General features: G+C 33.3%; 1 protein-coding gene across 1 annotated transcript; it reads left to right on the top strand.

Moving 5' to 3' along the window:
* The first annotated feature begins 1058 nt into the window (after positions 1 to 1058).
* On the top strand, positions 1059 to 3269 carry LOC149189314 (UDP-glycosyltransferase 85A1-like). The gene is made up of 2 exons (XM_089413185.1): positions 1059 to 1876; positions 2078 to 3269. The coding sequence occupies exons 1-2, from the start codon at positions 1315 to 1317 to the stop codon at positions 3028 to 3030; spliced, it is 1515 nt and encodes a 504-aa protein (XP_089269311.1). The 5' UTR covers positions 1059 to 1314; the 3' UTR covers positions 3031 to 3269.
* The last annotated feature ends 21995 nt before the right edge of the window (positions 3270 to 25264 follow it).

Below are 25264 nucleotides of genomic sequence, written 5' to 3'. Positions count from 1 at the left end.
AATCATGGTCATTCATGGTCCAACGTTGCATTATGATGAAAATTATCTCGATATGAAAAGAAGCCATGGTCAACAATGGTCAGCCATAGTCCAATGTTGCATTGTGACAAAGGTTTTGTCAATATGAAGATCAACATGGTGAACTATAGTCCAACGTCACATTTGTGACAAAGATTGTCTACAAATGAAAATCAAGCATGGTCAACCATCATCTAACTATGTTTGTTTTAGGTTTTATAATATTTATCTTATGGTTTATATGCCTTGGGTTTATAATATTAATTCTTTGGTTTTAATATTATTCCCTTCCATTTTTATTATTAATCCTTTAGGTTTATTAGTGCGTTGGGTTTATAATATCAATTGCTTGGATTTATTAATATCTATGTTTATATTCCTAAGGTATAATATAATTGATAAAGTTTATAATATTAATCCTATGATTTAATTACATATATTTATTAATATTAACTTTTACTATTAAACTTTAAATTTTATTATTTTTTATTAATATTAAATTTGATTAATTATTAAACTTTAACTTTAATTTTAATATTAATATTAAACTTTAATTTTAATATTAGTATTAAACTTTTACTTTTACTTTGATATTAATATTAAACATTAACTTTAATTCTTATTTATATTAATTTTAATCTTAAACTTTAATTTTAATTATCAATATTAAATTTTATATTAATATTAAATTTTATTTTTAATATTAAAAATTAATATGATTGTGCATATAATTAATCCGGGTATATCAACCCCATTTATTAATATAATTGGATTAAATAGCATCACATAGACCATATACATAGACCATATACACTCACCTAATGAGAAATTTAGGTATTCGCTGAACATACCAATCTACCACACAAGCATAAGGACACCCTATAAGGAATCAAATATAGCTTTCAACTTAAGCTTACCGATAAAAGGAAAACGTAATGCGCAATTTTTGCCTAATTATTTGATAGATTGATGACAATGACACTTGAGGTTGAGGAGCATCGCCTTACTCAAAATAAACCATCTGTTCACTGGCAACCATTCAGTAATCAGTAGATCTCGGATAACGTAACCATACCAGTCAGGCAGTAACCTTAACGATAACGTAACCTTACCAGTCCCCTGAAACTTGGTTGCCAATTTCCTTTTTACTCGGTTGTCCAATGCTCATGCTTATTCGACCTTTCTAACTAACGAGCCTTTTCGCTATAATTATATATCTGTTGTAGAAGCCACATGACTCGCAGCTCAAATCCATACTAATCTGTGGTAGTGGAATCAGGGAAAAATAAGCGAATAATGTCGACCAGTATGGATATGAATATGTTGGAGCATAAGGGTAAACATTGTATACATGCAGTAATTGTGCCATATCCTTTCCAGGGTCATATAAACGCTCTCATGAATTTGGCCCAGCTGCTGGTTACAAGAGGATCGTTTGTCACTTTTGTCAATACTGACTGGACACACAAACGCATGCTGGAAGCTTCAAAAGATGCTAAATCTCTTGATTCCGGAGACGATCCTGAGTTGGAGCAGCAAGGACGGAAAATTAGATTTATATCCATTCCGGAGGGTTTACCGCTCAACGAGGATCGTACCTCCAACCTGGGTGAGTTAGTTGTTGCCCTGCAAAAGTTAGGCCCCGCGTTGGAGGTCCTGCTTAGACGCGCGGAAGAGGAATCCCCAGCATGGCCACCCATCACATTCATCGTCACAGACGCCTTCATGTCTTGCACGGAGCAAGTCGCAAGCAACATGAAAGTGCCTAGGGTTATCTTATGGCCTCTATGTGCTGCTTCTTCCATTTCCCAATGCTACGCCAACCTCCTCCTTTCCGAAGGATTTATTCCTGTAAAAGGTATGCTTATCTATTTAGTATTGATATCCGATATAGAATCTCTCAATGCTATGCGAACCTCTTTAATCTGTATTTTTTATTTCCATTTATTATATTTCATTTTCTTACACTCCTCCGGCTATATATCTGTATTATTTTATTCAATTATTATCATTTGGTCTGCAAAGCCAATAACTATTCTGGTGTTTGTACCTTATTCAGTAAGGGAAGCTAAAAATCCAGAAAAACTCATCACTTGTCTTCCGGGCAACATCCCACCATTGAGGCCAACAGATCTACTATCGTTCTATCGAGCTCAAGATCCGTCCGACATTCTTTTCAATGCCGCTTTCCATGAATCACAGACGCAAAGTAAAGGGGATTACATATTAGTGAACACGTTTGAGGAGCTTGAAGGGAGGGATGCAGTCACAGCACTCGCTTTGAATGGTTCTCCTGCTTTTGCCATAGGACCTCTCTTTCTCCCCAACTTTCTAGAAGGCCGTCCTTCTGGCTACAGTCTCTGGGAGGAGGAGGAGCGTTGCCTGTCATGGCTGAATATGCAACAGCCGGCATCAGTTATATATGTTTCATTCGGGAGCCTCGCTGTAAAATCAGAGAAACAGCTGGACCAGCTGGCACTAGGGCTAGAAAGCTGCGGACAACCTTTCTTGTGGGTTCTCCGGTTAGATGCCGCAGAAGGCCAGGCTGCGATTTTACCTGAGGGCTTTGAAGAACGAACAAAGAAACGGGCACTGTTTGTGAGGTGGGCGCCACAGGTGAAAGTACTTGCCCACGCTTCAGTGGGATTATTCCTCACGCATTGTGGATGGAATTCTATGTTGGAGAGTATGAGCATGGGAGTTCCCGTAGTGGGATTCCCATATTTTGGCGACCAGTTGCTCAACTGCAGATTCGCGAAGGAGGTGTGGAAGATCGGCTTGGATTTTGAAGATGTGGATATGGATGACCAAAAGGCAGTGATGAAAGAAGAGATTGAGGATGTTGTGAGGAGAATGATGAAAACAGCGGAAGGAAAGAAGGTGAGAGATAACGTTCTCAGACTCAAGTGGTCGGCAACGAAGGCAGTCCTCCCCGGAGGATCTTCTTTTCTGAACATAAACACATTCCTAGAAGACATGACGATGAATAAAGGACGCCAATCCAAAAATTAGACCATGAAACACGAGGAAGATTTTCGAATAATCTATTGATCTGTATCAGAACTCTTTCTAAACCTTTGGATGTGTCCACTACAGGAACACCCTCTATCTGAACATGCTTGGCAAGGGTTTTTAAACCACTCACGTTTTACTTAGAAGTGGGTTTACTACATGTGAAAGCCAATATTATTCATCAACCAAAAAGCATCTCACGTGTTGAACATATTAATTATAATCATGAACTCACAACATTTTCACCTGATTCAGAAATTACACGCTAGATGGCGTGGTAGATTCAGTGACCTTCACATATATATCTCGACGGTAATGACTTTGCTATCCTTTTCGTTGATTTTGTTTTTCTTTTTTTAATTTATTTAAATTAATTCAAACTAGATATTTTTTTGGCTGTAATTTGAAATCTTCCTCTATTATATTTATCTTTTATATTTATGAAGTCTTGTGTTATATTAACCACATTAATATTTTTAATGTGTTGATACTAGTTAATAGTGGCAAATAATTCTATGTAAGTATATTTATTTACATCTTATTTCTATCTTTTTTTATTCAAAAAATTGAATAAATTATGATGAGAAGTAAGTGATGATAAATATGTTATTTACCTAAGTATAAACTATTTTTAAAGATTTTAATTTTGCATGGTTTTCTTGCCCAACTTAAGACTCTCCATGATAAAGTGAGCTTAAATCTGCATGGTTAAGATTCTTGTCCCATATTTTCTTTAAATGTATACATTTAAGGATGTAAGATATATCATGAATTAAGTTTTTTGGTATTTACTGTGAAATTTTTCTTTTCATTTCAACACTTATATTATTCATCAGAGTTTTGATTTTTATTTTTTATTTTTTAGCAAAATAAAAAATAAATTTCAACACTACATTTTCTGTGAAACCAATAATTATAATCAAATGTTGATATTTCTTCAAAAGGAGTTATGCCCTTTTTATATTTTTAATAAATTTTATTAATTAAAAGCTACTATATGAACATGTGTCATATGGATATAGATCATAATTTTTTGAACATATCGTATTAGTAAATCATAGTATGATAACAAAATCTATTTACATATTAAAAATACTTATGGTAAAATGGAAATAAATATTCACCTTTAAGAATCTTGTTACATATTTTTTTCTCTCATATATATATATATATATATATATATAACTTATATATTGATACTTTTAACTACAAATAAAAAATAATCATTTACATATACTCATTTCTCGTGCCCTCTCCTGTACCCTCTGTGCCCAAAACCTGAGAGCTATTGAGAAACTTCTTCCAAAAGATTTAAATCTGACAAATTCTATCTGTCCCTACGGACATTTCGGTCAAGTCTTTAAATATCACCATAATTGCATGAAGAGATCACACTCTAATAAACAATCTCTGCTTCTTGAGCAACAACCTTAGAGCATGACTCGCTAGATTGGTCACAATCCACAACCCCACAACCCCTCAACTTTCTAGGGGTTAACAATGTATTGTGGGTTTCTCATTTTATCTTGCCTTATCATATTAACTTTTTCTGAAACCTAAAGCATTAATTATTTTTAGGTATAGAAATAGAAAAAGGATAGACATAAATAAAGAATTCTTACAATGGTAAAGGTTTAGAATATGCCCGATTATTTTTATAATAAATATTAATAATAATTTAATATAAAATTATAATTTTTATAATTTTTTAAAATTTTAGTAATGTAAAATAGAACATCCTGTGACAAACAGTCACTCACTCAACATGATGTCATGGTTAGCCTTGTCATGGTTAGCCTCGAACAATCCAAAATGGCAAGCCATCTAGCTTGCCATAAGCATGGGTATTATCAACAACACCGTATACCGATCTTTCAGGTGCAATCATTGTTCTGGCCTAGGGTTTGACGCTATCATCTAATGGTCCATAATGCCTCTGAACATCAAACGTCCAGTAAAAATTGTGCCACCACTCCCCCACTCCCCTCTGACGTCACGGGGTGTATCAATCCACCTCCGTCGTCAGATCCCCACGATCTTTGTCGTCCAATTGTGGTGGGGCTCTAGTGCTTTAACCATTGTATAGACTGCAGCCATCTTCCCACCCTAGTCGTTTAACCATTGTGCAGCCATTTCCCCACCCGGAGCACGTTCCTTGGTTTCATTTATATGCCACTCTGACTCAACTACCACCACAACCCATTGCCTTGTCATGTTGTCACCCCACTTCCATCCTTGCATGCACCCATGAAATACTTTGGGGTCATTACATCGGGTCAACCTATCAGGTGGGTCATCCACTCAAATAATAGCGGGACTCTGGGTTCACTTGTCTTCTAGCATTGCCTGGACCTATGCCATCCCACTCACTCCTGGCATGTCTTGTTTTTTCTCTCCTTCCACAAATGACTTTAGAGTTTCTGTGACCAGGTGAGCCACTCCTCCATGTGGCCTCCCTTCTGGTTGCTCCATGGCATTACTGTAGCACGACATCCCGTGCTAATTCATTCTAACACTCTCCTCAACCGCTCCTTTTAAACCTCCAGGACATGTGACCCCCCTGATTCTCCTTGTCTACTCCTCTTTGCACTTATATGATGAAGCCTATGGGACACGTCATTTCAGTCCTATCATCCCAATACTCTCTAGCATGCATCCAGAGTTGGAATTTCAAAAAAGACCAGCTCGTCAAATTTGACGTTTTTCAGAGTTTTCAATTTGTTTTCATAGTTTCAAGGTAGATTTTTTAGAGTTTTATAATTTTTTAACCTGTATTTGAAGGACAAATCACCCTCTAACGAGCAATTTGCCCATCAAATTCCAACCCTGCATGCACCTCTTTAGGCTTTCAGGAACGGACCTTCGGGACCTGGCATCCTGGCTGCAATTTCAAATCACCATCCCTATCAAAAATGGAATTTGACTGGTAATTTGTCTGTTATATAGTGATTTGTTTGTATTTAAATACAATTCAAAATTTTACAAAATCATCAAAATTTTTTACTTAGTATTAAGAAACAGCCTACCCATAAAAACTGTTAAATTTAACAGATGACTTTGTTTTGAAATTATATAGTGATTTGTTTGTATTTAAATACAATTCAAAATTTTACAAAATCATCAAAATTTTTTACTTAGTATTAAGAAACAGCCTACCCATAAAAACTGTTAGATTTAACACATGACTTTGTTTTGAAATTCCAATCCTAGTCGCTATGATCATTGCAAAAATGTATTGTTGAAGCATCCTCTTCCGGTCTACTCTTAGACACCGTAGACCATGTGTGGAAATATTCCATTATCCAAGCACCATCTGAAAAACTAGGACCAGCAAGTGGTTGTGGAAACTAAAGATTTCTCGGGAAAAGAACTCTACTTTCCACAAACTACCCATAAAAAAACCACATTCTGAAAGGCAACGTGGCCACCCGTATATCACCCTTTGAAATGATACTCTCTCGGTCACAATTTTTGCCACCCAATCTTGCCCAGCCTATGCGAATCTTCGACTTATCGTCAAAATCCTATCTAAATTCTGATTTAGATATTTATTTTATTGAAATATTGAAAGGGTATTAGTTAAGCATGCCGAAATTAGTCATAATAAAAGAACATGTTATCTAATTAAAAGATGTGTTTTACAAAATTAATTTATTATGTGTTAAAATTAGTATGATTTTATATTAGTTTTATTATATAAATGATTTATGACGGTGAGCGTACACTCTGTAATATTACATTACCTTTAAAACTAATAAATTTATAAGCACATTAATAAATTGAACATGATAAGAATCAAAATGTTTTTTTATTGTCGTTAGCGTTAAAACTAACTTAGTTTGGAAGGGAAGGTTAAATTTTGATCATGGTTTTTTTTTATTATATGTAAATGTATTAAATGTAAAATTAATAATTTATTTAATGTTGGGAAGTAACTCTTCATAAATATATTTATTCACATTTTATTTTTATTTTTTTTTGCAAAAACTTGTTTAAATTATAGTGGGAAATATTTTCATGCACAACTTAAAATTTTCCATATTAAAATGAGCTTAAATCTCGATAGTTAATATTCTTGTTCTATATTTTTTTAAAATATATATACGGTTGAACTTATATATTAATTACTTTTATATTTAGTAATAATAATTTAAAATAAAATCATAATAAAATTAATATATGTACGGTTGAACTTATATATTAAGTATTTTTATATTTAGTAATAATAATTTAAAATAAAATCGTAATAAAATTAATTTTTATGAATTTTTATTTTCAACAATATAAAATATGTCACGAATTAGGTTTTTTTATATTTACTATGAATTTTTTATTTTCATTTGAATGCTTATATTTTTTTATAAGAATTTAGATTTAGGTTTTTCTTGTTTAAATATTTACAATTTTTTTAATGGTGAATGTATATAGATTTCTTAGCAAAATTGAAAATAAATTCGGACACTTCATTTTCTCGGAAGCCAATAGTTATAAATCAAGTGTTGATATTTATTCAAAAGTAGTTATGGCCTTTATATTATTTTTATTAATTTTATTAATTAAAAAATACTATTTGAACATGTGTCATATAAATATGGATTATCCTCTTTAATAAGTTAGATAGTCCACTTAACACATTGTTAAGTAATTATTCCATGTTTTATTAAGAACATAATTTTGTTTTATAGAGAGTTTGTTTCAAAACAATACTATATGAAATTAATACTCTTGATAAATTAAGTGATAGAATTATGGATTAAAAATCGAATGCCCTACAATTTAACTAGTATTCACCTATGTGCCATCACCCATTAGCCTAAAGTGTCCACTTAATACTTATTACCAAGAAATTATAAGACTTATTTTTGGAAGAAATGCATCATATTATATGGCTATTATATATCACATTTATACACCCATATTAATGGACATAACTAAGTACAAGTCAATAATATAATTCTAGCTCAAATGATATGATTTCAGTTTATTTAAAATATAAATTTACAATAAATTAACTTTAAGTAATGAAATTAGATGCCTTACAATTTAAAGTCATATCCATGATAATGTTTAACCAAACCTTGATAGTCAAGTTAGCAATCATTATCATTAATTATATGTTATTTTAAGAAATGAAAAATTATTTACAATAGATTTTTATTTCAAATATTACAAATCATATTTATACACTCATATTAGTGCATTTTATTTGTAAACAATGAATAACTGACTTTGTGCCTTGTTGATTTTCAATATGATATAATTGAAGCTACAGCCATTAATTGATTTAAGCATATAAATTTATAAAAATTATGAATTGAAAAATCACATATCTTATACTACAAACAGTTCAAATTATTCACTTATGACACATTTCCCATTAGCCTTAATAGTGAATAATGCATTGTGAATAGTGAATAGTGCACATAGCATTTATCAAGTAAATTATTATAATTTATTTAGTAAAAATTACACATTTATTTGCAAAAAATTCTATTTCAAAATTTATATTTCACATTTATATATGATTAAACAAAAATGATTAAAATAACATGTTTTGATGGTTCATTTATAATAATTGAGAAGGAAACCAATTCATTTAAAAAAACACGCGCGCACACACATTTTAAATTAAAAAAAAAACGATACAACACAGTCATTGGAAAAGAAATTATAAATAATGGGAAATATAATAAGAGGGTACAAGTAGAGCCCATAAAAGAAACGATGCAACAAAGTCATTGCAAAAGAAATTATAAATAATGAGAAATATAATAAGAGGGTACAAGTATCAAATGAGTTATACTTGCGTGAAATTTATTTTTCTCTATGTTACGTGGATTTATTTTTCTCTATATTACGTGGTCATAACAGGACTAGTTGGTTACTCTTAAAACAAAATCAATTTTATTCACTCATGAGGTTAGCAAGGAGAGAGTGCGAGGGTGTGATATTTGGAGGGTGATAAAATACCATCCAAAAGATATATAACTAGGAACGTGATAGCATGTTGAGACGAAGGGATTTGTAATTGTAAATCCCAATCCAACTACCTTGATCTTGATATCTACTATCAATTATAACGAGGGAAACAACCAAAATAAAATATTTGGAATGGATTAACAAGTGTCGTTACCACAAAAAGCATAGCGTTGAACACATGCAGTGGATTAACTATTTGCAAGGAGGCCTGCCCCGGTAAATGAACCTTTCAAAAATAATCAAAATGTGTTGTCTGTAGTTCGAGTGCACACCGAAACGTATAGAATTTTCTAAGTCTCCATGGTCCATAAGTAGTGAAACCTCCATTTGGAGTCAAATATCCAGCAACATGAATTTTAGCAGTCAATCCTTACTATCGGTATTCTAGAAATAATAATAATAATAATAAATAAAAGAGCATATTTACATAGGTATCTATTGCATAAGAACACATTTGAAAAGACGAGACGTTGTATTACATATGTATTTAAGGGAGGAAAATTAACAAAGATCAATACCTCTACTCATGCAGATCTATAATTTATATCTTCCTTTTCCAAAATGATACAACATTCGAGTAACAAAAAATGTGTATTCTTCTAATGAAGGCCTTTCCTTCATTTCTAATTAAAGAGAACAAACAATATTTGGTCATACAGTCAATAGTTAAATCAAACCATCTACTATGCAATATTTCTATAAATGTTTCCATAAATTTCTCCATAGATAATGTTTATAAATTGCTAAATGAGAGATTACTCAGAAAAGTAAATTTACATTAAAAAAACATTCCGCCAGGAACTTTTGAAATCTCATAGAGGAGTATATGAAATATGCAAATGTGAGTCATAGTCTCAATGTCAATAACATGCTACAACTTAAAGAAAAGAGACACATTGTTTATATGCCATGAGAAAATTGTAATTGTAACATCAAATGTAGTTTAGAACAAATGTACAGAAACAAAATATATATTTCCTCCGTAGGGTTATAAAATCACTATGGAAATTATTTCCTAAATATTATCTTCCTAGTAGAAAAGAACACATTGTAATGTCTTCCGACACTAAGAGTGAAGGAGAGCAACATATAATCTTTGTTGAATTTTGTAATTATCCACAATAAGCCACATAGGTTTTGTAATAAGGGATCTACTTATATCCAAGGAGGGAGAAGTCAGAGTTGGAAAACACAATGTCTAGTTCTGGAAAACCCTCAGTAATCCATTTTTTTGTTTTATGCATACCTCTAATAAGTAACAAGAGTAGGAAATGAGAGCTATGCGGCTAGGTTCAATAAAAAGGGGGGATATTCATACCAAACAACAGTTAGTTACCTGTAGAAGTGATGGCTTCAGGTCCCACTTCCCTTGCACATTACCATAGAAGATCAGTGAATACTGAGTACCCGAGAACCTTGAGTATCACTCTGAGTACTGATAAGGATTTCTAGCTTTGCCAGTAGATTTGGCAACCATCACTACCAAATAAAAGTAAGAAAGAAAAACCTATATGTAATAACACTATGTGTGACAATGCATAGTGGATTATTTCTTGAACTCCACAAGAATGTTTGGTGTATCCACCAGTTCTAACACCCACATGACAATATAGATATACAAGTGAATATCACAATAATGAGTTTGAAGGAGAATGCAACTATACAAAAAATAAAGATTACTGGGTTCTCAGACTAAGTAATATTTCATTCCAGAGGAATTCCTCTAGCCCTACATAGTAAGATTTTGGTCATAAGAACCCCTGAAGCAGATGAAGAAATGAAGTCCATAATTCTCACAAAACAACTGATACTAAAAATAAAAAAAAATACAAACTACAAAAGAATGTGTATAGAGAGAGGGGCAAAAGAAAACAACATTTTCCGGTGGAATACGTCGTGGAAGTATTTCTTGGGAGCTACAGCAATATGGAAGAAAGGAAGATATATTAGCAGCAACATAATAAGCCATTGAGTATCCCTGGTACATTATGAGAATTGACACTAATCAACAAAATAAATTGACAAGAATTCCTTGAAGTCGAAATACATAGGCATAGAACAATAACTTAACTTTAAAAGTGTTCTTCAGGAACAAAAATTATATTTGGACCTAGTTGGCGAACATAGCTACAAAAGTATCAGTCTCGGCCAAGGAAATGCTATAAAAACTCGACACCACTTAACCAGATGGAAGGAAAAAAAAACTAAATGAAAAGGAAAAGGGAATTCAGTGTAATAGATTAGGGTTTGGTAAGTTAATTACCACTGTTGGATGGATACGAAAAAAATCCCCATTATCAGTATGGAAGAGTTACTAAAAATCAGGGGAAGATCATGGGACCTGGAGAAGGTGGCCACCCTCCATTCACTTACAGAAACCAATGACTACAACCTACCTCATTTGTATTAAATTCCATTAAGGTCCACTATTGTGAGTATTTTATAGTTTGAAGTGGGAAGTATTAATTTCAAAGTTTCAACCCTTGCGGAATAGAATTGTTGACCTAGTTTCCATAAGGGAGAAGTCGCATATACCACTTAGGAGATTAGTGGACGCATTTTATACACTTTTTAGGCATGTAAGAATTGTTTAGATCTAGACCAAATCTCATTTGTATATGGTTAGTTTAGTAACATTGAATATAGGAACAAATCTCATGCATAAATAAATTAAGAGGTGTACAGTCTATAATGACTCATGAGATAGGAACAAGAATAGGTACCAAACATGCACAACAAAGAAATTAAATAAATTAGAAAAAAAAAATATGGACGAAACTTATGTATGTTACATTTTTTACCTCAAAACTTTTCTAATGATTATAGGCTATAGAGTCATTGTTGAGCTTAAATGTCTCTAAAATTGGAAAGTAGTAAATAATTTCTTCATTTTTTCAAAGTTGTCATAGCATTTGCGATTCTAATAAAATTCAGTTCCCTTCTTCTGTAAAGAAGTAATTGTGTACGCTAATTTAGGAAAGACCTCTATGAACCTTCTATAATAACATATGATCCCCATGAAATAATTAATGTTATTCAGATCCTTTGGCATTACACATCCCATAATGGCCTTTATCTTCTCCTGATCCACAACAATCCCCTCTTCAGATATAACATGCCTAAAATTATGAACCTGTGTTTGATAAAATGCACATTTACTAAACTTAACATACATTTCATTTTATTTAAGTGTTTCGAGAAACATTTGGAAACATTAATCATGTTCCTCTTTGTTCTTAGAATAGACTAAGATTTCATCAGTAAACACAATGACAAATTTGACTAAATAGGGACTGTGTATGTTATTCATCAGACACATAAAAGTGGTTGGTGCATCCGTAAGCCTAAAAGGATGTAAGAAAAACTCATAATGCCTATACCATGTACCGAAAGTTATCTTATGAATGTATCCATATTTTATTTTGATATGATGATATCTGGACCTTATTTCAATCCTTAAAAAGATAGTGCCTCCTTTGACCTAGTCCAACAGACGGTCAATCCTTAGTAATGGATACTTATTCTTGATTGTCATTTTGTTGGGATGCTCATAGTCTATGCAGATTCTAAGGGTTCCATATTTCTTTTTCACAAATAATATTTGTGCACCCTAAGGTGACACACTGGATCTAATATATTTATTTTCTAATAGCCCTTGTAGCTACATTTTTAGTTCCATCAATTCTAGAACACTCATTCTGTATGGATATTTAGATGTTGGGACTGCTCCAAGGATAATATCTATAATAAAATCTATGAACCTTCATGGAGGTAATCCTCGTAATTCCTTAGGGAAAACTTCCTTATAATTTTCTAGGATGGGATATTCTTCAGGGCAAGGTTTCAAATTACTATTAGAATTATCTGCAATCTAAACTACATAGAATTTAAATCACTTTTGAGAATATTTGTTAAACCGTAAGGAAAATATTTTCCTTAACTAAATGGCACTTGGTACCCCTTTTAATGTACATGATAACCTTTCATAATTGCCACATATAAAACATTTTTCCAAATAGTGCAAGGTCCCCTTGTGTTGTTCTAGCCAATCCATGCCATGAAGGATATCATATGATCCCAAAGGAAACATATTTGAGTCATGTTTAGTGTGAAATCCGTTTAAGTCTATTGAAGAATCATTACTAATCTTGGTAACCCTTCTTTTGGCTCATCTAGCTAAATGCGCTACCCAAGGTTTAGCCTATATTTCTTTCTTAAGGCCATATTTTTCAATCAGATAAGGGTAAATGTAAATCAAACTAGATCCAAGATCAATTAACACAGATACCATTTTTCCAAAGATTTTATCTTGAATATCTAGAATCATGGATTGATGGTCATTTTCTCTATCATCTAATGCTTCATTAATCCTTGGAATCCTATGAGAAACATCATTTATTATAGAAGTGTCCTGTATATTGCAATTTTTTTCCTTCTTATTCAAAGGATTTTGAGGACAAGTCCTCCATGGATGATTTTCATTGTAGCCCTAACATTTAATTGGTGGCCTTGAATATTCATCAATTTTTGGATCCCAATTCTTGTTAGTAGCCCACTCCCCTCATTTAGATTTATTTTTTTCTTCACATTCCTAATGTGATTTCATCACTGAACACTTTTATAAATTATAGAAAATGCATGTTTCTTAAACCTTTCCTTTTAGCATTAAAATTTTCATTCTTATTTGATAACCAATTCTTAGAATTATCGCTTTTCCACTTATTTTGGGTGTAGCAAAGTTTTTATTTTCTTATTATTTCATCCATTGTTTTTAGATTATCAAATTCAATCCATTATTTATATGAAAAAGGGTAAAAATTGGCAATCCTTTGATTTTTTGCATTTTCTTCTTTAATATATGGCATATACTGCAACAACCTTATAAATTTATTCAAAAACTCATCCAATGTTAACTGAATGAGTATTAACTTGTGGAATTCCCTAGCTTTCTCATCGTAGTACCTCTTTGGTAAATTCTTCTTCTTGAATTATTTCTTGAATAATTTCCAAGTCAAGTTTTTGCCTCTAGTTTTCTTTGTTTCTTTGCTATCTTCCCACCACAAGGTTGCTTTCCTAGTCAACTGGTATGTATCCAGTCTAGCTTTCAGGTTAATTAGGTAGTTATATACTTGAAAATATTTTGGCATATTTGGTAGCTAAGATACTTCCCCTTCTTCAAATTTTCCATCAAAGTTGGAGGTTTGATCTTTTTAAGTTGACCTTATAATTGGTATACAAATGTGATCTTCTTTGACATAGAATTACCACTCCCTAACTTTTGTTCTTCCAAGTCATCATTAAACTTAGGTGTTTGACTCGCACTAAAAGTTATAGGTTTAGGTATGTCTAGAGACTCACTTCTAAATATTTTCTTATGAATTCGTTCATCTTTAATGCAATCTTTATTTTCCTCTAACCTCTTGAGTATATACCCATTTATGACTTCTTGTTCATCCCTTTCTGTGGACATTTTTTCTTGATTGGTTATAACACTATCTATATCTTCTTTTAAACTACAAATTGCTTCTAAAATCTCATATTCATGGTTATTTTGGTTTCCAATGTCTCCCCTCATCATTCTCTTCCTATAATTATACTCTCTTCCCCCTTCAGGTGATCCTAAATAAGTTTATCTTTTCTTATCTTTAGCCATTCCTCAATTTTCTAGTTGGTAATAATTTTTCTTTCTGTATGTTACATAGAAAAATATTTTTTTTGTTAGGACCCGCAAAGGCCCACTTTTATTACCTACAACCTTTATTCCACATGTAATGAGCCCCAAAAACACACTCTAGAAAGGAAATTTCTTATTGACTAATTTCTAGTACTCGAGTAGTAATCCTTGTGATTCTAATTTAATACTATGTCACAAGCTTGTGTATTTATCAAATCTTGACTTGCAGTGTTTAAATCACACATTAATTATAATGTATTAAATTAATGTAAGCTCCCCTTATAATATACATTTTTGTCTTTCCTTAATTTTTGTAAGACACCTTTTTAGTATATGGTCTAGCCTATGGTCTTATCAAAATACAATTGCTTTCAAATTCTTAAATTGTTCTTCCCAACCACCATTATTTTTTAACTTAACTTAACTTGTCCTCAGCCATTATAATTAAACATAGACTTTTCTTTATGTTCTCTTAAATAACTTATACAAAATGTACTCCATGGAGGTTCATAAACCTCGCTTGATCCGATATTTTTTTGTATAAACATTACTATAAAATACCATGGGAATTTACGCATTCTCCTTTGTTTCTACAATACAAGGTTTTAAACTTCTTGAATTCATATTCATATATGACCAAAGTATATATAGAATTTATATGCTCAATGTGCCCCATAGTTTATTTCTTCACTTGACTACATGTTTGGTGTGTAAATACAAGGTTTTAAACTTCTTGAATTCATATTCATATATGACCAAAGTATATATAGAATTTATATGCTCAATGTGCCCCATAGTTTATTTCTTCACTTGACTACATGTTTGGTGTGTTGTATAATGTAAGGCTAAAATTAAAGGTTATATTACTATTCTCACACCGTGGTGATTCAAACCCACACTTCATCCACTTTAAACTTTGTATCACTAAGTAGAGCCAGCACCCCACATGGACTCTTATCGTATTCCAAAATTGTTTTATTAATGCTTGATGTGACGTATGAATTTAACGTGTGGACCGTGCTTGGTTTTGTGGAGCCATTGTATTGATCCAAGACATTGCTTCCCACCTAGCCTCACATGGATTTGCATTGAAGGGCGTAAACATGAAATGGAGAGGATCTCACAGTGGTGTATCAAAAGTGTAAAGCATTGGAATTTTGTTTTTGGTCATACCACCTTCCATCTTCTAATTCATTTGGTCATTACACTTTTGGCCTTTTGACTAAGTCTTGCTCTGCACTACGACCAAACTCCTTGTTCGGCAATTCATTGTTAACTCGAAAATCCTATGACCTTGTCATTCTACATGACCATTTCATTCAGTTAGGTAGATATACATTACAAATTTCATATATATTTGGTAAGTAGTAGAGTGTGAGTTTGATTTCACGGTTTTTCCATTTTTCGTCTATTATTTACTTAGATCATTAATTTAATCCATTGTTTTCTCTGCTTGGAGTTTGCAAGATTGGTAGGAACTATTTCATAAGTATGCTGAGACTTTACTCGGTCTTTGTTGCAAGAAATAAACCCCCTTAGCTGACATGAATTTTAAGTAAACCTATTTGCAAGGGATTATCTTCATTTCTATTTTCACTCCATGTATTTTTTCCGCTTCTTTCTTTTATCTAACATATTTTTGTCTTGTATGCATTCTAGGGTCTTAAAATAACCCTTTCTATTTTGTATATAGGACTAATTCATAAATGTGTAGATACCTTTTCCCTTCTCTCAACGCAAGTTTACTCTACATTTAATCTTCTCTTGGAAAGGGTTTAATCTTCTCTTGGAAAGGGTTTATTTTTCGAAAGACAAATTTCTCAATCTTGCTTTTAAAGGTGAAATCCCTTTATATTTACCTTGCTTTGCTTAATTATTTCTCAGTCTTGTTTTGATATTAGGGTTTCAGAACCAAAACTCTAATGTACCATGGCTTATTTAGCAACAGGTAACCTTTAAGACAAATATTTTGGTTATATATGCAATTATAAATATCATGTTATGGTTGCTTTCCTTATATAGAATTTTATACATTCGCAAAGCTTTAACTCTACTTGAATTTTTTAATTTGGAATTTCATTTGCAACATTTTTAACAAAATTTTTATTCTATTGAAAGGAAACAGTATGGGTTGTTAGACATGGGTTTTTCCCTGGGTAAATTGGGTATTAAATATTTTCTTATTTTTTCAATTAATATTGCTTCCTTTTATAGCAACCCCCACTTACATTTTGACTTGTTGGAAATTCAAAAGTACAATTAAAGTCTAACGTATTGTGAAAGTTCTTTATATTTGTCGTAGAGGATTTCCAGTCCTTAACAGGTTTTTTATCTCCTTCCCTTCGGGTCAAGTGCTCCAGAACTGCTAGCTTCTTCTTATGTATGTATTTCACTCTTTCATCGAGGACAAAGGTACGAGGGCTCTACTTTAATTTAGTTTCCAAGGTTTTTTTTTTTAATTTAGTTATCAAGGATGCTATGTAGTACTTTATTGTGAAAGTGAGTTTAAGGTTTAAATGAAAATGCACCTTATTTGTAATTATTTAAGATGACCATGGTCGTAACATTCGTTAGTGGGTAACATTACTATTATATTTTTGTCACAAAGGTATTTTCAACCATTAAGGATAACAACTACGTTTTTTGTAAAAATCATATGGTATGTTGAGTATTTTATTAATAATGATAATGGATTATTATGTTGAACGAGGTTGTAAACCCTGAGTCCAAGAATATTTCTCTCCTTTTTATTTATTAAATGGTTCATAATCATCCTTTTTGATGGATCTGTAATTCCTTACAGGGACATTGGTTACTCAGTTTTTATTTGGACTACCTAAAGGGTTTGATCCCTTAATCAACATAACCTGTAACTTTTGTTATTTTCTATGTCATTCAGAAGTTTTCTATATACATTCTTATTTGTTTATAACTAAGCTCATTTTACATAGTAGCATGGCTCTAAATTCCATTCTTTCTGAAGTATTAGGCAAATTTGGCTCAAGCAATATATTTTTATAAGATTATAATTACAATTTGTTTTCTAGTTCATTTTTATACAAGGAAGGGATGCTACCCACCTGCCCTATGCAACTATTTTATTTCAAATATGTTATTCTTTGTTCAATGTTTTAATGTTTGAATGCATCTAGAAATTCTAATTGAAATTTATATTAGCGCAATCATAAATAGATGATTGTCATAGAATTTTACAAAAAAATTGTTATCGTAAATAGGAAAATATATTCAATTCATTCATTTTATAACATGTTGTACACTACTTTGTATATAATACTTAAATGATATATTTTTGTTTTATTTTTCGTTTTCTTGCACAAAACATTTGGAAAATATGCACATAATATAATAACACTTATGATCCATATAAAAACACTTATCATAAAAAAATATCAAGTTGTTTACAATATCGACTTGACAAGTGTTTTTCCCTTGAAAATAATACTAGCACTGTAAGGATCCTCCCAACCTTAACTCTTCCTCCTAAATGAGTCCCCGTGAGCTTCAATGGACTGCAAGCTAGCCTAACATTCTATTACTTCCTTCGTTTCCCCTTTTTGTCCATTATACCTCGTTCCGCTAGCTATGGAGTGTGTGAGTCTAACTACAATATAGGACAAAAATACCATTTTGTAGGATTTTGTTGGCTGTTAATAACTACCTCCTCCCTTACGAATTAGGTGGTAGGCAGTTACTTTTATCATTAATGAGCTCCACTCTCCTGAGATTTCCAAGACAATGTCATGTCTTCTTGTGGGAGTTATTGATCAATAAAATTTTCCATAATTTAATAATCTAATCCTTATATTACAAGCCTAGGTCTTATATTATGCAAGGGTAGTTAAACCCAACCACTAGCTTGTAGTCCATAACTTCTCTTGAGCCATTTGCAGCCTCAATATTATTTTCTAGATTTTATTAATAGAAAAATAAAACATATTTACATAAAGTAATTATCAATAACAAAATATTGATAAACCAATTCCATATAAGTCTTAGAGTCACAATATTAACACATTTTGACATACACAATATATATATGTGTGTGTGTGTGTGTGTGTGTGTGTTAATTTAAAATTTAATGTATATTCATCAATATATTATTTTTGTAGTGCATGAATAATATCACTATGATACCCATTGCTAAACTTCTCAATATTGAAGAAATACAAGAAACTATAAACGAAGACAAAAATCGTCATAATCTCATATATATATATATATATATATATATATATATATATATATATATATAAGTTGATGTATATTCGTCAACAAATTATTTTTGTAGTGTATGAATAATATCATTATGGCACCCATTGCTAAATTTATCAATATTGAAATAATTTAAAAAAAATATAAATAGCAAGAACAATTATTTTAATCTAAAGTCATAAATTTTTAATAAATATCTAAGCCATCTCCACTCTCAACATTAAATTGAATTTCTTCTCATGGTGCCTTAATTTCTACAAGGCCCCTCATTTATTTTCATTTTCCTTTCTATCCATCTCACCCTCCCTTAATGTCCATACCCATATGATGATGCTATTAAAAAAAATGACATTTTCTTATAAACTACTTTTTTTTTTTTTGTAAACTTGGTAGTACTTTCTCTATTTATATTAACTAACCATAATCAAGTTTTTCCAGTAGTGTTAGGTGGCCTCAACCTGCCCGTAGGAAACCAGGTTGGCCACCTATCAGCGTTAAAAGTTGTCCAAAATTTATATAAGTCTTTCTCTATCAACCTTACAACATTGTCTATTTTGTCTATACTGAATATCAACTTTGGAAAATAAAAGCTAATCGGCATAAAAACAAAAACAAAATTTATCTGGATCTCTGTTTTACTCCTCGTCTGAGGACTCCACGGGGGCTAGGGCTTTAGCACTAGATCTCGACATCTCACTTCTCCTCATATCCTACAGACTTTGTTCGATCCTACCCAGTGCCAGGTTGTTTTGATATGTTTGTATTTGAATTGCTGCTATCTCCCTGAGGAGATATGCTCTGCTGGGTTCCTTCACTTTGGTGTCCTCCTGTGCCTCTTGTCCTTTTTTTACTACCTATTCTTTGTTGAGAGTCATGGCCCAGGCCACTACATTCTTGATGGCCTGGTATTGCTGGATCATTTGTCTCAAGAGAGTGTGCTGGTCGTGGTTGTTGCCCAGGTCTTGAACCATGCCTTCCCATTCTTCCATTGGAATATCTTGGTTGGTAATACTATCATTTAATTCTCGCTCCCAACACACTATTTGTGCTCTGAGCTCGGGTGGATTCCCTGTCATGTACGCATCAATGAGGGTCTTCATATACTCTTGTCCCATCTTTCTCCCTCTCTTGTGTTGTTCTCTGTTGGAGGTTCCCATCCACCCAGCAGTCCTTTTCCCTGCTTTGCCTGTACATCTGTTGCTCTTCTTAGCCACTTCTTTTATGTCTCCTCCCATTCTTGCATTATCTCGGTTGCCGTATTCTTCTCCTAGCTCGCTTTCCTCTATGTTCTTGCTTACCTTCTGTTGAAGCCCCGAAAATCGGGTCGACAACAAGGGGGATACCCACCCGGTCCGGACCTTGGTTGGCAGCTCCTTATCCGTTTGGTATAGCGGGTCCGACTGGGGATAATGGGACCAGTTTACCAATCTAAGGGGTGTGTGTGTGTAGAGTTCGATGATGCTGATCTAGGAGTACTTAAAGCTAATTTAATTCAAACTTCTAAACTAACTCTATGCTACTGTAATCTAATAGGAAACAACACATCTAATCTACGCTAACCCGGGGTGTATTTCTTCTATTATGCAATCTAAAGAGATTTCGAACAATAACTGGTAATAAAGATCATTCAGCTATCATAAGAATATAAATCAATTGAGATAAACCACTCTGCATAAAAAGTTAAACAAAACAGTTGTGAACAACATATCACATAATAAGTTATTCATATATCAAACACAAATAAATGACTCCACCGTACAGAAGTGCCAAATGGTAACCCACACATTCATGCATTAACATATAAACAACTGAAAACTGTATATCACTTTAAGAATATAAGAAGAAATGGTCAAGAGATAAAAGTACCATTTATGACTGGTTCCACTCATAAGCTTCAAGCAACAACGATTTATCTATACTTATTCTAACATCTACTAAGAGTACAGAAGTGCAACATCAGTAGCATATATCAAATGCAAATATTGATAAATCTCGATCCAACCATTCATCAAAAACCCCCTCCGAGGGTGCAAAAGTGCATGTTTTGAGGACAAGTTTTTTGACAAATTTCTGGACCCTTCTCCAAATGCCTGAGAAGGGTTTAAATACTGATAACTAATTGATCTTAATTACATAAATTTAGGACACGGTTTAAATGACCGCCCTTCTACTAAAGCAAAATTATTTCTAAAAATTGAATCTAATTCCTAACCGTTTCTCTATTTTCTCCTTAGTGCTGTAAGCATGCAACATTCGCCTGGGAAGAGTCGGCTGGTCGTCTTCTCCTTTCGTTTGAGCTACAAAAATAGAAATAACAAGCGCTAGCACCACTTTCTGGCAAACTAGAAGATATTTTCGAAAATCTTCCTCTGGCTTGGCGTATCCACTGTGTGTATACTTGGTAATAACCCAAATTTCTCTCAAACTGATTCTGCTTTTGCTATTTCGGTTTACGTCTTTGCGAATGACTGAATAAGTTAGGGACTTTGCTCTCTGAACAATTTTCTGTATTGAAACTGCCTCCATTCTTTGTTCCGGGCTTTTCTGGTGCCTTTTCCCTCTTTTGCGCCTTTTTCTTTTTGCTTTACCAGGCATAAGCTTCAGGATCTTTTGCAAACATGCTGCTTTTGTGCGCCTTTGATTCTGAGTTTTGGATGGCCTATTGACATCAGTATCTGTTGAGTGATACTCCGGAATCAGTGGTCCTGTTGCATTCGGCATCCGTTTGTGAAGGCATCTCTTCTCTGTTCTCCGAGCATCGACGCTTTCCCCTTTTCCTTAGATGTTTCCTGCACATTGCTTTATGTTATTTGCTGTCTTACAGTTTACGCAAAGGAAAAGAGTAAATGAAGAAAAGATTGACATGAAAGCTTTAAGCTCTAATGAATGCATAATCATGACACCCATAATGAACTGACTCTTCGAAAAACACAACGCAATCCTTCCTGGATATTTTGGCGTACAATCATTAATTTCTTTTAAGGCGCGCGCCCAATTTTGGTCTACAGACAGCTTTCCTTGAATACTGTGCCAGGGAAATTTTTTGCGATGGGTGATTTTTGCGACTTGCATCGCAGTATCAAGGATCGCGTCATCAAGGTGTGTCATCACAGGAATTGACGATCGCAACATCGCAGATCGCAACATCGCAGGTCGCAAATCGCAGATCGCAATTAGTCATCCAATCATTGTGTGCTGCTTTATGCGATGTTGCGATATGCGACGTCGCATATCGGCCGTTGGAGATTCCTTAAGTTTTTTCATTTAAGAGTGCTTCACTATATATGTGATGCGATGAATTTTGCATCGCTTCTTTGCAGCTTATTATGCGCATAGGAAAACGTTTCACTCTCTTCACGTGATTCGATACAGGTTTAGGGAGTTAAAATACAAAAATTTTGATAAAATGTTTTTTTGGATTTTTTATTAAGGGTCCCCATTTGCTTGGTGTTATCGCTAATACCAAACAAAGAGGGGGGTTTTTGGTGGCCACAACAATGGCGATTCACTGTGAAGAACCAGTTATCTCTGTTTTTCTATTGAATTTTCACTTCCAAAGCAGAAAAATTTTCATACGTCCAAATTTTGTTATGGACAGATAGAGTACATTACGCCTTATCCTATCAATGATATTTTGTCTCAACCTTTTCATATTCCAATTGTTTGTTTCCTCAGGCTTAGTCCTTGTATTCACATCAGACATTACTTGGTCTTTTAAAGAAAAAAAAATAAGGTTTTCTCTGCGTGTTGGCTTTTTAAAATATGCTCATTTGTCGTAGTTAGAGCCTTTGCTGCCCGCAAGTGTCCATAGCCACGACAGGGTTACCTGTTACCCAGCAATGATCCTTTATCCTGCTTAAGGCTATTTACAACTTTTTAGAAAGAAAAAAAACCCCTTTTGACACTTTTTCCTTTTTTATTCTCTAAAGAACAGTGTCTTGGTTTGGTGGCCAAATTATGACACAGTCATTCACTTGATTTACACTTTTTCTGAACAAGCTGGCTCGTGATGAGACCCCTTGTCTTTTGATTGCAACAATATTGAGTCATTGCCCTGTTTTGGTGGACAATATTGGCAAAGTCAGCAAGTTATAATATCTGTGATCATGATAAGCCGGCTCGTGATGAGACCTCTTATTCTTTGAGATACAGTGTTTTCTCGGATTGTTTCTCTGAATGCTGCGATTTACTTTAGTAGGGAGGAAGTCATTGTTTTTCCTTAAGAAAGCTCTGGACGACAATAATAGAGTTTGAAAACAACAGTTTTACAAAGAATATTTATTTTATTATTGATACCTTTCATTGTGCTGATATGAAACAATTTTTCCTTTTACCAGAGGTTGTTTTCATCAAAGTTTTTGAAGTTGAGACTAGTATCATATCTAGGCTAAAGTTAACTCTATCTGTCAATAATAAAGATCAGATTTTTCGAAAAATTTTGCTACTTGTACAAGCGAAAAAGATCAAAATCTGATAGAGAATTGGTGTCTTTTTCATGAACCCCTTTAGTAACCATCTACTACTGGTTTTATTTAAAAGAAAGAGAAAAAAACAAATAAAAACGAAAACTATCCTACAAAAATAGAAGAGTGATCTTCTATGGAAAATATATTTTAAGGCTCTGTCCATTAACAGGCAGAGAATCCCTTCGACCTGCTAAATCCTGCAACACAAATGTTGATGGGCCTATGCCTTCTACAATCTGAAAAGGACCAAGCCACATCTTCTGAAATTTTGTATGTTTGCCCTTTTCTTCATGAGCCTTATCCCATTTCAAAACTAAATCTCCCATCTGAAAATTCTTTCTGGTCATTATGCTTGAGTCAAAAGAGGATTTTATCAGTGCTTGGTGATGAGCATGGGTTTTCTTAGCTTGTTCTCGTCGTTCTTCTAATTTAATTATTTCCATTTGTCTTAGTTGTATGGAGGAAGTAGATACCTCATCGATGTGTTGTACTAAAGACAAAGAGGGGATGACTAAGTGAGTTGGGAGAACCACTTCTTTCCCATAAACTAAATTAAAGGGAGAAGTGCCGATTGAAGCTTTCTTCGTTATCCTATCTACCCATAAAGCATTTACCAAGGCTTTGTGCCAATTCTTTTGGTTCTGGTCAACTGTTCTTTTAATAATCCTGATCAGGTTTTTATTTGTCGATTCAGCCAATCCATTACCTTGCGGATAGTAGTTGGCCGAATATTTCAGCTTGAACCCTCTTTTAAGTGCAAACTCAGTCATTGTATTTCCAGAAAAGTACGAGGCATTATCAAACATTAAGGCCATTGGAAATCCAAACCTAGTGATTATAAATTGATCTATGAATTCAATAATGTTCTCAGAATTAGCTGCCTTGAGAGGAACTGCTTCTACCCATTTAGTAAAATAATCTTTTGTTGTGAGGATGTACCTATGCTACTTAGAAGAGTGTGGAACGATCTCACCTATTATGTCCAAGCTCCACTGACTGAATGGTTGTTCGATGTTTACCGGCTGTAGTGGCATGGACGGTTTCTTTTGTCTCCCTGCAGCAGTCTAGTAGACTTGGCATTTCCTCACGTAACCGTGTGAGTCTTTGAACAACGTGGGCCAATAATATCCTGCACACAAGATTTTATGTGCAGTAGCATCTCCAGCATAGTGTCCGCCTGCTGGTCAATCGTGGAGTTCCTGCAAAACCTTTTCGGCTTCAGTTTTCTCAAGACACCTAAGAAGCACAGAACCATAATTCCTTTTAAACAGAACATCATTTATGAGCTGGTATTGTTTAGCTTTCAATCTCAGAGCTCTTTTCTTGGTGTGATCTAGGTGTGATGGAGCATACCCGTTCTTAAGATAATAAATGGTGTCAGCATATAATGATTCTGCATCGTTTAGGCTTACCTCATACGTCTGTACCTCTTTAAATGAATTTTCAGGAATTTGTGATGCTCCAGTCAACATTTTGCAGAAGCCTTGACCTCTTACAATGCTTGTTGGTTTGATCTCAAGATCATATTCTTGTAAAACGGTGATCCAATTTTCTCTTTTTTCACCCACATCCTTCTGTATTAGAAGATTTCTTACCGCCAGAAATGACTATGACCTTAGTATGAGCTTTAAGTAAGAAAGGTTTGAAATATTTGACCGCTTTGAAAACAGCATATGCCTGTTTCTCCACGTCTGAATAGTTAAGTTCAGCACCTTGTAAATTCGAGCTAAAAAATGGGATTGGGGGTTCCGCTTTCTCTTGATTTTCTTGAGTTAGAATCGCGACATATGATTTCTCTGAGGAAAATGTGTATAAGATAAAAGATTCTGAAAAATTCGGGGTTGCTAAAGATGGAGCGTTAATGATAGCTTGTTTGATCAGG

Source organism: Pinus tabuliformis, chromosome 3_1 (genome assembly GCF_031772625.1).
Source record: "Pinus tabuliformis cultivar Carrire ecotype Pingquan chromosome 3_1, CPIR1, whole genome shotgun sequence".
Taxonomy (NCBI): Eukaryota; Viridiplantae; Streptophyta; class Pinopsida; order Pinales; family Pinaceae; genus Pinus; species Pinus tabuliformis.
The sequence above is the reverse complement of the archived record's forward strand: the minus strand, read 5'-3'. Positions and strand labels throughout refer to the sequence as shown.

Bases quoted from the DNA above. Each gene is read 5' to 3' on its own strand.
- LOC149189314 (XM_089413185.1), top strand. From the start codon at position 1,315: ATGTCGACCAGTATGGATATGAATATGTTGGAGCATAAGGGTAAACAT. The intron at 1,877-2,077 runs GTATGCTTATCT...TACCTTATTCAG, and splicing joins AGGATTTATTCCTGTAAAAG to TAAGGGAAGCTAAAAATCCA.